At 48.7% G+C, this 12,983-nt stretch overlaps 1 protein-coding gene across 4 annotated transcripts in view; it reads right to left on the bottom strand.

Moving 5' to 3' along the window:
* Mast4 (microtubule associated serine/threonine kinase family member 4) overlaps positions 1 to 11,943 on the bottom strand; it is a 582,086-nt gene extending 570,143 nt beyond the window's left edge. For 2 of the 4 annotated variants that reach the window (XM_075976161.1, XM_075976162.1), the window contains exon 1: positions 11,504 to 11,943. In XM_075976161.1, coding sequence (XP_075832276.1) covers positions 11,504 to 11,845 — 342 coding nt within the window. In that variant the 5' untranslated portion in view covers positions 11,846 to 11,943. The remainder of the gene's footprint in view (positions 1 to 11,503) is intronic. The other 2 variants (XM_075976163.1, XM_075976164.1) reach the window with 1 other exon arrangement.
* Between the last annotated feature and the right edge of the window lie 1,040 nt (positions 11,944 to 12,983).

The raw sequence follows: 12,983 nt of genomic DNA, 5'->3' as shown, positions 1-12,983 counted from the left end.
TCATTGTGCACCGCGTCACACATCCAGGCCACAGAGATAGTGATGAGGACGGGAGGACTGTAGTATCCCTCTATGTCTCCTCGTACCTGCCCCTTTCCCACCTCTGCCCTCCATGGTCCACGTCCTCCTCATTTGTATGCCATCCAGGGTGGAAAGTGAACCAGTTTCATTATACATTCAATTTCAAAGACTTTTGTGAAAACTAAATGGGTAAGGCATGAAAAACCTTCAGGATAGGTCAAGTTTGCAGGCAGATATAAGTAATCTCCTGAGTTCTAGAGGCTGAGGTAGAGGGATCACAAGTTCAAATCCAGGCCAAGAAACCCTGCCTTAAATCAATCAATTAATTCAGAATGGTACTGATTGCGTCTTGTACGACGTGTAATTACCATTATCCACTAGAAGCCGTGGGTTCTCCTCTCTACGGGAATATGGGTTGATATGGCATTGTTCCCATCCTGAAGATGTCAGAACCTAACAGGAGGGAACAATGATCAACGCTAACCTCTGTGGCTAAATTGTACACAGCAGGCGTGAGAAGGCAACTGAAACAATATAAAGGGAGTTATGCAAACTGTAAGCACCCTACGACTCATCCAATACCCAAAATGACACAGAAACAACCCTCAGAACACAGAACTGCAGCGCAGAACATCGGAGGAGGAGAAATGAAAAGCTCCAGTTGTATGATCGGCACGCATAATCTTACTCCGTGTTCACAACCTCAACAGTTCTCAGGGATGACTGACACCCGGGGCGAAAGCCCCAAAGCCCTGTGAGATGACCAATCATTGAACGGACAGCAGCAGCAACGAAAAAGCTTGTTCAGCACAGAATGATAAAGCAAGAAAATGCACAGCGACATCACAGAGAAGGAAAAAAAAAGGTAAGCGCAAACAGAGCTTTCAAACTCATCCTTAATGACTCACTGCAGTCAGTAGCCAAAAAGGGGCTTTCTTCCCAGAGTATCCCGTTTGACAAGGGTTGTACTACTGTCTTGTAGTCAAGTTATTTGTCACAGACAAGGAGACCATGTTCTACAGAAGATTCTTATGACCAAGTCAGGAATGTGAAAGGGAAGAATTAGGAGTGACAGGTAACCTAATTCACAGAAAGAAAATGATGACTCAGAAATATTATATTCATTCCTTGAAAATTTCACACACACACACATACGGTGTGTTTTGATCATATTCATGCCCCGTTTTCCACTTCCAACTCTCCCTGGACCCACACATTTTCTGTTTCTAGGTTCTTCAGACTCCCATGCCCCCCCTCAAATACTCCTCCCAACACCATGTTTTTTAAAAATCCCACAGGGTACAATTAGTGCTGCCATGCTGCCTACGTGAGTGGGGCCAGCCATGGAGCGTGGCAACGTATCAGTGACCCACGCTCAAAGAGAAACGGCTTTCACGACCCCAGCAGCTTCAACTGCCCACAGCTCCTCAGTCACGGATGGGCCTTCCTGAGCCCCTGCCTTAGTCCTGCCAGGATTTGGAGGACTGTTACTGACTTCAGCCCATGCAGGTCTTGCGCGTGTAACTACAGCTGCTGCAGATTCGTGAGCTTAACAGCCAGGTCATATCCAGAAGACAGCAGAAATAATTAAAACAGAACGTAAGACAGTAAGAACTCCGCAGGTTCCAGAAGCACAGAGGATAGCCAGTGGACTAACTCCTTAGCCAGTTCTATGCACCCAACAGAGCTCTGCTCCCTGGGTGGAGTGACCCAAAACCTGTACCACTCCCCAGAGCCAGCTCACTCTGAATGTCTTACCTTCAGGCTGCTCACATATCTAAGCCAAGTTCCTCCCATCTGAACTCTTTTCGATTTCAAAAGCGGGGATGTGTAAAACCAAGGTGCTAAGGACATTTTGAAAAGGAAAATCAGGAGCCCCCAGAGGTCTCATTTCTGGTGACTCTCTTGTCCTACATCCACAGAATTAACATCATAGCTAGGACCTACGCATCACAATGGGCTAAAGCTCAATTCTAAAAGGTCTTAAAGGTACTTTGTGGACTATCTCCTCACTAGACAATAGAGAAAGAAGACAGCTTCTGAGGGTAAGTTATCTGCTGGGGAAAAAAAAAGAAAAGAAAAAAGAAAAGATTTTCCAAGAAAGGCATTGTTATCCCAAATGCCACTATCAAGGCTATTTTTCAAACAGTAGATAAATAATTGAAGGTACTGGAGCTTAGTACAATAAGACAGGCTTCTGATACATAACCAGTAACTCTCATTCACCAGCATGCAGTATTTTTTCTTCGCTAACTTAATGATGTGCCTCAACTTACTGCTCTGATAAAGGCCATGAGGACGTGAAGATCCATGTATCCCTTGGGTTCTTCCACCACGTAAACTTGACTCATTTGAGGCCAGCCCATGTCCTCCTAAAAGTGGACCTTCCTGCACTTCTTTCTCAAGACTAGCGTCCGGGGCTGTGGAGCGCTCTGCAGAAACTCCTGTGAGAAGCCAGAGAGGTGCTTCTTAAAACCTAAAACCTGGCCGAGGGCTCAGATGATTTCAATGAAGCCAGGGGCGTTAACGCGGCGTGAGTGAAAAGGCAGATCCGCTGAGTCAATGTGGTGTGTGTCTCCATGGAACCAACAGATCCACAAGAACTCGCGATATTTGACGCCCAACCTTCATGCACAAACTGGCTTTGACTACGTCTGCATACCACGTCACAGTGAGTGGAATCCGGTTGCCATCCTTGCGTGACTCCGGTTTTAGAAGTATGGCTTCTCAGAATCTAAGTCTCAAGAACAGAGCAACACAAGATTGGCAATGCTAATTCCAACTCGACTTTCTTTCCCTACCGCTGTGGCGGAACGGAGGCCCTTCCTGAATTGCCTAGCTATCCCCGTGTACAGAAATGCCTGGAACCACAAGTGATCCGAAGGCCAAGATGTAACGGTATCTTCAGATAAATACAGAAACACACGAAATCACCACCCAGGAAAGAACACCATACTTGACTTCCCCGGAAGATTTAAAAAAAAAAAAAAAAAAAGGAAACCGAGTACCAAGGCGAAAGCTCAACGATCCACACCTGACGAGTTAGTTAATTCATGCTCGTCCACCCAGATCAAATTGGGCTCACTTGGGAGGTTGCTCTGTGCCGAAAGGTGTTAAATGACCAAGTTCCGAACGTTAGAATTAAAATTTCATTTTCCACATGATAGCCTATGAAATCAGTGAGGAAAAGGAGCCAAATGCGCCCGCATCTCTATCTTCCTTCCGGCACGCCCACCTTTTCCCTTGCAAGCGCCCCCCCCCCCCCCATATCATCACAAAGCATTTGGGCTGAAAGGTTCAGCGGAAGTGAGCGCCATAATCAAAATTATATCGACTGTGTCTGAGCGGAGAACTGATGGGTTAGCAAAAGACTACGGGCCTGGGATACACATTCCTAAGCTGTCTCAGACACGTGTCTAGTTAGGAATATAATTCATTAAATAAGCAAGAATAGTCTGCAGTGAGAGAAGAGCCAGAAATTCCAGGGGGCTTCAGACAGGTTCTACACCCTTCCACCACAGGAGGCAGCACCCTGTAGAGTCTGCTGACCACAGTCCTGAACCTACATTCTGCTACTTTAAGGCTGGTTTCTCCTGACCCTGGAGCCAGGTAACTCCTGTGCAGTCCTCCCCAGGAATTTGGGGACAGGTGAAGGAACACAAATACGGGAGGACAAATAAGTGCCCAGAGCTACAGGGTCAGCAGTCCCCTGCTCAATCCTGTGTTTCACACCAGGCTTCAGCCTAAAGTAACACTAGCGATACGAAGCCACGGATAAAACAGTGGGGCACGCAGAAGACAGCAGAAAACTTTGAAGCCAATGATACAAAGCTGTGCAGGTGCCAGCCTGAAGCAGCGCAAGGGCAGACACCCAGTCACCAGAGGGGAGAAGAGCTCCACTAGCCAATCCAGCAGAATTCAGATGGAGCCAACAGCTCCTGGGTTACGGCAGGCTCTAGTGTGTATACTGTCTCAAAGGGAGAAGGGGAGGATTTTTTTTGTTGGATTAACTTTGCCTAGATGAGTTCTTGAATTCTCCAAAGTTCCACTGATTGTCCAGATTTCACCTCTGGGAAGTCGGGGGTGGCTTCTCACCTCTTCACCTCAGTACTTAGGAGAACTGGATATGACCTTCAAACCATCAGTCCACCTCCATCTTACCCCCTTCTCCACTCAGGAACCTTCACTTGGAAGCTTGGATGAAGTTCCAGTCATCTTTCCTGCCCGCCACACAGCTGACACCACGTTTCTGTCTAGTGATCGGGTAATTTACATATTCCTAGAGTCCTTCTGGATATTGATTGATAATTGATCACTAAGAACAAGTTCCCCATGGAAAAGAGAGGCGGCATTTTCACAGAAGGGCTAACCAATCATGCACCGTAAACCTTGCTGTTATGATTTCATAAAAATGTCCTACCCATGAAATTAGTGGCGGTACACGTCACATATCGACCTACGCAGAGAGGAGAGAGTCTGCCAGGCTTCCGTCAAAGTGTCCTCACAGCATAGCCCATCCAGAGAGCAACTTTGGGGCAGTGCTTACCCCTTTCTATGGCGGTGATGGCACCAATGTTCTCCATAAACCAGCCTTCCCCGTTCTCAGAAATAAAGCAAATGTCATACATCATGCTGGAGGGGAACCAAAGGCATCACATCCTCTCAATGACCCTCAGCAAGAGGTAAATGGACTCAGGACTAGGAAACCTAGATGAAGTTGTCTTTTCTAAGTGACTGGATGAGAATCAGACCTTGAAACACTGGCTGCTTGCTCTGAAGGGATGAAATGCGCACAAGGCCTTTCCAAGCAAAGCCAGAGAACTCACGAGCATGATGAGAAGTGACAGGGGGTGTCTTTTATCTAAAAACACAATCTTCTTTCCTGAGAACATACTGTCAACTCTGCTCAGCTCTCTCCTAGTCCGGGCCACATGACTATGGACCCTTCCTATTATTTGCCATAGTCATTCATATCTGTGCCCCCACGTCCATATTCTCCCTCAGAAGGGCAAACTAAAACACAAGAACAAATGAAACAAAACAAAACCCACTGAACTCACGCTCTGTACCCACTAACTCTGAGTCCTCAAATAGACTCCCTCCTGCTTCATGATATTAGTGAGGTGTAAAGATCCGTCATGCTCTGGAACACCAGACGTGACAAAGGAAAAGGCCGGGCCTTCCCTCAATAGGAAAAGTCATCCCAACAAGCCAGACTCTGGTGCATATGTTGGCTCGCTAGCTAGCACCATGGTTCCTGCCCACAGTGGGCACAATCTCAGAGCCCATCCCGCCCCCCAGGTTCTCCTCAGGTAAATCTGTTTCTACACCTACTATGGAAATTAGCACTTGTAAGGGAAGGCTCTCCTCCAAAAGTTTCTTCTTAAAACACTATATAACACAGAACAGTCGTACCATGTTCTCTGAAATAGATTTAAATTCTTTGCCAACTGTCGTTCATATCTGTTTACCTGGAGCCCCTGAACTATCTCTCCTCCCTCTTCCCCTCCCCATCCTCACTCTTCCCCTCCCCATCTCCTCTCTTCCCCTCCCTAACTCCCCTCTTGTCCTTCCCCTCCCCATCTCCCTCTTCCCCTCCCCATCTCCCCCTCCTTATCTTCTCTCTTTCCCTCCCCATCTTCTCTCTTCCCCTCCCCATCTCCTCCTCCTCATCTCCTCTCTTCCCCTCTCCTCCACTTCCCATCTCCCCTCTTCCCCTCCCCATCTCCCCTCTTCCCCTCCCCATCTAATCCACACACTCATCATCACAGGGCCACTTTCTGGAATTCTCAGTTCCACCTCAGGAACTTGTAGACAGGCTGTTCCTTCACTTCTCAACACAGGCTTTGAGATTCCCGACTTCCTTCGGATACAAATCTCATCGGGCCACACTTTGCTTCAAATCCTCCAGCGGCTTCCAGTGCCCTCCCTTAGGATGAAGTCCACAGGGCCCTGTCCGGCTCAGCTGTGCCTTAAGTCTCAGTCACCTGCTCCACGCTCTCCTTTGCTCCGTGCAGAGCAAGCAGCCCACAGTCCCTGCAGGAGCTGCCTAGCTCTGCTGCCCTCAGTGACGGCTCATTTCTGCTCTTTCCCTTCTTCTCCTCCATCTAACGTCTGCTCATCTTCCAGGTTTCAGCTCATGGATTTCCAGAATCTGATCGCATACTCCCTCACAGCCGGCTGCCTTTGTCACCAATTAATTAATAACTGTGTGTTTATGTCTACCCCCTCAGTGCAGGAGAAGCCCCGTGATGTTAAACCCACCTCTGCCCAGGATGACCCCTCAGGGCGGGATTACATATATATCGGTAGGCTGACTGCTGTTTTCATCTCATGGCTCGCGCTGAAGAATCCAGTCAATAAGCAGCCTAAATAATAAATATGCCAAGATTCATGCACTTCTCTTTTCAAATTATTTAGCTTCTGTGATTAATAAAATATAAAGTCTATGGAAAAGCATGACTGAATTCATGGTTTCTTTTTGTTATTTATTCTCATAACCAATAAAAATCCAAAACCTATCTATTATATGACTGTCATGTGGGGAACCCCAAAACACAAACCCCCTTCCAAATGATGTTTAAGGCCGTCCTCCCATTCAGGTACCACTTAATAGAACAGTTTAGAACCACTTCCCAACTGTGCCTATCCTTAATAAGGGACATTTTCTCAACTTCTGTCAATAAAATATGTCCCTTGGTGCAGCAGAATACAACCAGCTGGCATGCAGTAAGCTGACAAGTCCTTCAACTACAAAGCCCCCTCTGGCCATTCTGGGTGGCTCTGGAAGCTTCCGGTTCTAATGCACAGCCTGAAAAGCAGGTGTGACTGACTTGACTTTGTACACATTTTTTAAAATGCCCTAATACTTTGAGCCACAAGGTGTCTGTTTGCTTGCTAGTTTGTTTGCTTGTTTTAATGGGAGAGGGGCCACGAGCCTGGTGCATCCACATTCACAACAGACAAACTAAACAGACAGGTGGTCAGCCACCCTTCAGTCAAACAGACCACTAGTGTCAGAGGCATCATTTGACATGTGCTTACCAACTTCCCACTCATGTATTAGAGGCAGGTACTAGGCATCCAGGGTAAAATTCCTGCTCTCAGTGAGTTCCCAAAAACAGCTACCAACCGTTACCTCATTGGGATCATGAGGTGCTTTGGGGGAAATACAAGGTAGACTGCCTTAGAGGCCTGTGGTCCTTCTCCTTCCCACACCCCCAGCTGAGGACCGAACCCAAGGCCTGTTCCTGGGTAAGCACTCTACCACTAAGCTAAATCCCCAATCCCGTGTATGTGTGTGTGTGTGCGCGTGTGTGTGTGTGTATGTGTATGTGTGTGTGTATGTGTGTGTGTGTGTGCGTGTGTGTGTGTATGTGTATGTGTGTATGTGTGTGTGTGTGTATGTGTGTGTGTGTGTATGTGTGTGTATGTGTATGTGTGTGTGTATGTGTGTGTGTATGTATGTGTGTGTATGTGTATGTGTGTGTGTATGTGTGTGTGTGTATGCGTGTGTGTATGTGTGTGTGTGTGTATGTGTGTGTATGTGTATCTGTGTGTGTGTGTATGTGTGTGTGTATGTGTGTGTATGTGTGTGTGTGTGTGTGTATGTGTGTGTATGTGTATGTGTGTGTATGTGTGTGTGTATGTGTGTGTATGTGTATGTGTGTGTGTGTATGTGTGTGTATGTGTATGTGTGTGTGTATGTGTGTGTGTGTGTGTGATGCGAGCGTGCGCCATGTTTCTTTTTCTTTTTTCATATCTTTTATTAAAAATATTTATTTTTCATTTTACATACCAACCCCAGTTCCACTTCCCTCCCCTTCTCCCCCCTCCCCTTCCCCATCCCCTATCCCACTCCACAGAGGGAGTGAGGGAGCGATGGTTCTTAACCTTCCTAATGTTGAGACTCTTTGATACAGTTCCTCGTGTTGTGGGGACCCCAACCATAAAATTATTCTTGCTGCTACTTCATAGCTGCAATTTTTCCAACTGGTATGAATCATATTGTAAATATCTGATATGCGGATGGTCTTAGGTGACCCCTGTGAAAGGGTTATTTGACCTACAGGTTGAAAACCACTGTTTTAGGGCAAATTGCATAAATAGGGGGGTTCAATCCTCCAACCCAGATTGTCGATCAGAAATGCAGTGTGCAAGCCCTCAACACAGAGAACCCCACATTCTCAGACTTGCAGGACAGAAGGCTGACGTTGAGTTTATTTGCTGTTTGTTTTTGTTTTTAACAAAATTAGGTCACCCATCTGCTCTGACTCTTGTGTGTTTAATATTAAGTATAAAAATGGCTGTGTTGGTAGCTCAGTGGTAAGTGCTTGCCCAGTGCATGTGAGACTGGAGATTTTCTCTCCACAGCACAGGATGGTATCTATCAACGCCAACATTCAACTGGTTTGTAAGACACCGAAGTCCAAAGACCACAGGTCTGACTGAAGCATGTGAGACTTGGTCCGTGTACACGTCTTAGCAGTGGGCTAGCCTGTGACACAGATGGAGCACTGAGACCCTTACTAGATATATTCAAAACAGCATTAACAGGGTTGTCAAAAACCAGCATTGTCGGAGTATGCTAGGAACCAGAATTTCCTCACATTTTAAAAGCAAGTAGAGCGAGTTGGTATTTTTAAAAATTCTTTGGGAAAAAAAATGGATCTCCCAAGTTACACAGCAATTTTTAAATTGAAATGAATTCCTTACCGTCCTATGAGTCGCTCTTAAGCCTTCTGATGTTTTATAGTACATGCTACAGTGTAACTAACACCAGACCCAGGCGCCTTGTCACAACACAGCCTGAAATAAACAGAATCCCCCCACTTATACTTATATAGGGGGAGTGAGCCGAGAGCTGGAGAAACAGCTCAGCAATTAAGAGCAAGGACTGCTCTTGCAGAGAGAGGGTCAGCGGTCAGTTTCTTGCACATCGGGTGGCTTACAACTGCTTGCAACTCCAACTCCAGGGGACCCAACATGCAATGCCCTCCTCTGGACCTCAGCAGCGCTTGCACACACGTGTGCACACTTCATGGACATAATTTAAAAATAACAAATCTTTTAAAAACAGGGGTGAAAAAAACCTCAGATTCTCTCAAAGGAGATCGTACATAAACTATGCATCAATGGAGTAACAAATCAATCCAAACTCTGAAGTTCAATTTCACAACATTTTATGAGCAATAAACTTAAAAGTTAATATTCACTGACATTTTACTTGGCACTCAATATCAGTTTACTACGCTGAGATTAAGTCAGATGATGGGTACAGGTGTGAATTAAATGTCTCAAGATTGGGGAAGGGGGAGGGAAATGGGAGGCGGTGGTGGGAAAGAGACAGAAATCTTTAATAAATAAATAAATTTTAAAAAAAAGAGTAGATTAATATTGCTCCCATCTAAGAGGTGAGAAAACTGAGGCTGACAGAGTCGAATGGTCCACAAGCAAATACTTCCAGAACCAGAAAGAAATCAAACCCAGGCATTTCCATGAAATGGGGTGTTTTTAGCCCAGCATTCCTGAACCTTCTACAACAGTAATATAAAACGTGCGGGTTTTTTTTCTAAGGAAATGGAAAAAAGAGTTTTTATTAATTTCCCAAAGCCACAATTCCACAAAAGGCCCAATTCCACAGTTCCAGCCAGTATACCACATCGGCTCCTCATCAATAGTAGGAGCCACAAGACTTTGGTTTTGTTTCAAAATCCTCAGGGCAAGTCAAGATTTCACCCCATCACCCCCTGTTAGGCTAAGTCATGCCCCGAATTGCAGCATTGTCTGTTTACATCCAGTCCTGAACTTCCGCAAACAGTGGTCAAAATCATTCAGCCATCTGAAGCACAAAATATGTCTCACTCCACTAGTCTTCACTGCTTTGATATCATTATGCCCATTTCAGAGGAAATAAAACACTGTCACCCTGAGGGGAGGCGATAAATCAACTATGCAATCGGGATCAAAAATGAGAAGTTACCCACGCCCATCCCCAGAGTTTCAAGACCTTGTGTATACCATGTCGGCAAAACAGAATCATTAGGTTAAGATAGCCAGTTACCCAGAGCCAACATGCTACATCAAAGGGAGATGTACCCAGGAGGAAGCACTGCTCTCTGCCAGCATCTAGGGTGGGCGTGTCACTTGACAAACTCCTGGAATGACTAAACTCAATCTGGAATTTAGAGCTATCCAGAATTCCAGATCAGAAACAGCATTCACGTCAGCGTGAACTTTACCTCGAAATTCTCCACTTTTGACTACAGAACTGAACGCGTAAGGAATGAAATGCAGCCAGGTCTCACAATTCAGGAGCAAAAGACTCCTAGAAAGCAGGTCTCCATGGAGACACCTGCCTGAGATCCGGGCAGTCCCACAGGCATCCAGGAAGGAGTCATGGCTACCACCAGAGACTTGGCCAACCACCAGTCAAGGCTCCTTCCATCTTTGCCAGGCTGGGACTTGCCTCTGCTAGCCTTGTGCCAGATCCAGCCCCCGTTTCTAGGCTGGGCACCCAGGGGGCTAGTACCAGGACCCTGGGTTCTGTTTACTTCTTCTAGGGATAAAGGCAATTGTTTCCTAGCGCCAACCCCAACAGAGACGGGAAAATACCAGCCTGGCACTGCAGAATTAATTTCACAAGGAGACTATGCTAGGGTTATGTTTTATTTATGGCTCTGTCTGATCAAGATGATTTCTCCCAAAGGAAACATCCAGAGCAAACAATCTTAAAGACTTGGAGAATCTTCCTTCTCTGTCTTCCAAAACATGAAGGACTGGGAAAAAGCAAGCCAGATACAGCAACCTAGGGGATCATGAAACTCAGTGTGTCAAGAAACGAACCAGAGTTTGGATGCACAGCCTTCTAGGAAATGAGGTTGGACAAAGTCCTCTGAAGAAGGTTGGATACCCGGTATGGTGACAGCGCTCCTTTAAACACTTGAGTTCGAATGGGAGCTGTAGGCGCTCAGGTGTGTGCGATGGGCTTAACGTTGGGCTTCCCGAGGACGGAAGGTGAAATGATCCACCAAAACCATCCACAGGCGACCCCAGAATACCCTAGTCTCTGACACCCCAAAAGTGCAACCCGTAGCCGCCACTGCCACCCGCGTCCTAAGCTCCGGTCTCCCGCTCCATCCAAGACTTCAGTAGTTAGCGACTCCCACTTCTAGAAATCGGATCTGAGTTGCAGGGACAAGCCAAGCTTTCAGATCACATCCTGACGTTGGCAACCCAAGCAGATGCAGATACGAAGGGATTGGCTCTGTGACATTTCCAAAGCACATCGGGTAGCCCATGTAGAAAAGCGCTCGGGGACAACCATATGAAACCAAGGACCCTGACTGTCACTATCCCAGGATGGTTAGCTGAATGCCTTTAGTTCCCTCCCCTCTCCAAGGCACCGGCGCGTGCAACGGGGTCTGAGGTGTCCCTGCAAGGGGGATCTAGAGGGTTCGGGATGTGGACAGGCAGGGCCCACCTCCTCGTCCTGCTCCTCCTGGGATGCGCTGCTGACCCGGGGTACCGGCAGTACCGCTCCTCCGGGGGGCGGCAGCGGCAGGGCAGGAACTCCACGCTCCAGTGCCACGCGCGCGGGAGCCCACGCGGCGGGCAGCCGGGTTCCCAGGGCGCCGCCCGGCGGCCGCGGCGGCTGAGACCTGCAGGAGAAGCGGCCGGGCTCCCCTTCCTCCGACAGAGTTTCCGAGCCCGAGGACGACTCCTCCGAGGACGCGGCTGCCGCCGGAGGGACTAGGGTTCGGGTGCCGTGGCCGCTGCAACCACGGGGCACCGGCTCAGGCGCCTCGGAAACTTTCTCCCCCATGTTCCTCTCCGGACCAAAGTGCCGCCCGAAGGGTGGCGGGACGCTTGGCACCTCCCGGGGAAGACCCGGCTGCTCGGCTGCGTCTGGATCGCGCTGAGGCTCCCGTGCTGCGGGGAGCGCCGCCGGCGGCTACATGACCGAGGCAGGGCCGCAGGAGCGCGTCGCCAAGTTCACGACCACAGTGGCTCGGCTGCTGCCAGGGAGTCCCGCGCGCAGGGCCATGCCCGCCGCGATCGGCGCTCCGCGCTGCGCCCGAGCCGCCGGGACTGCGGCTTCTCCGGCTAAACCTGCCTCCGGGACGGAGCGGAGGAGACGGGCAGCCCGCGGAGCCAATAGCAGCGCAGGCGCGCCGGTGGGCGGAGGCTATGGATCCGCTGGCCGCGCGGGCGTCAGGTAGGGGAGGTGGGGCCAGGCGCCGGCCACCCGATCCCATGGCAGCTCTGGGTACGCGAGGGAGCCCCACGGCGCGGACCCAGTGGGACGGGCACAGAGCCCGCAGGCTCAACCTGGGCTGGAACTCTGAAGTGGGCGGGGGAGTGGCCGTCCGTCCTTGGGACGCGCGAGAGAGATGGCCTAGTGAGGTCAAATCTTGGAGAACTGGACTTTGTCTCCAAAAAGTGGGACCAGGGAAAACTAAGCAGGAGGAAGCTTCGTGAAGAAACGGAAGCGCACGGCCCGGCACGCGCGCGCTCACACTCCCACCAGTGTGCAAAGAGTGAAGTCTATGATGGAGCGTGGGCATCCGGACGGGGCTGACCTCCACCCTCCTTTCTGGTTAAACTTCTTGCGCCTCAGTTTCCTCAATTGTAAAGGGAAACATCGACGCCGCTGTTGTCTGGCAATGAGACTAGAGCAAAATAGTCAGCAAAGTGCGTGGCTTGAGCACAAGCCAAGGTCTCCAAAGATGATTTTCTGTATTTCTGCTTAGAAACTAAAGTTAAGTCAAAGGCACGCGCCTGTAGCAGAGGAAGAAAACAGCTGATACCTTGCGTTTAGGACCGAGCTCGGTAAGAACCGGCCCTGGCAGCTGTCTGCGGTTCTGCCGCTGGGTCAAGACACATTCTTTCTGACCGGGTTTCTCTAGCCCTGGATGACAAAACCACGATATGCCGAACCTGGCTTCATTTTCCTCCCCTCT

This window comes from Microtus pennsylvanicus, chromosome 6 (genome assembly GCF_037038515.1).
Source record: "Microtus pennsylvanicus isolate mMicPen1 chromosome 6, mMicPen1.hap1, whole genome shotgun sequence".
Classification (NCBI taxonomy): domain Eukaryota; kingdom Metazoa; phylum Chordata; class Mammalia; order Rodentia; family Cricetidae; genus Microtus; species Microtus pennsylvanicus.
The sequence above is the reverse complement of the archived record's forward strand: the minus strand, read 5'-3'. Positions and strand labels throughout refer to the sequence as shown.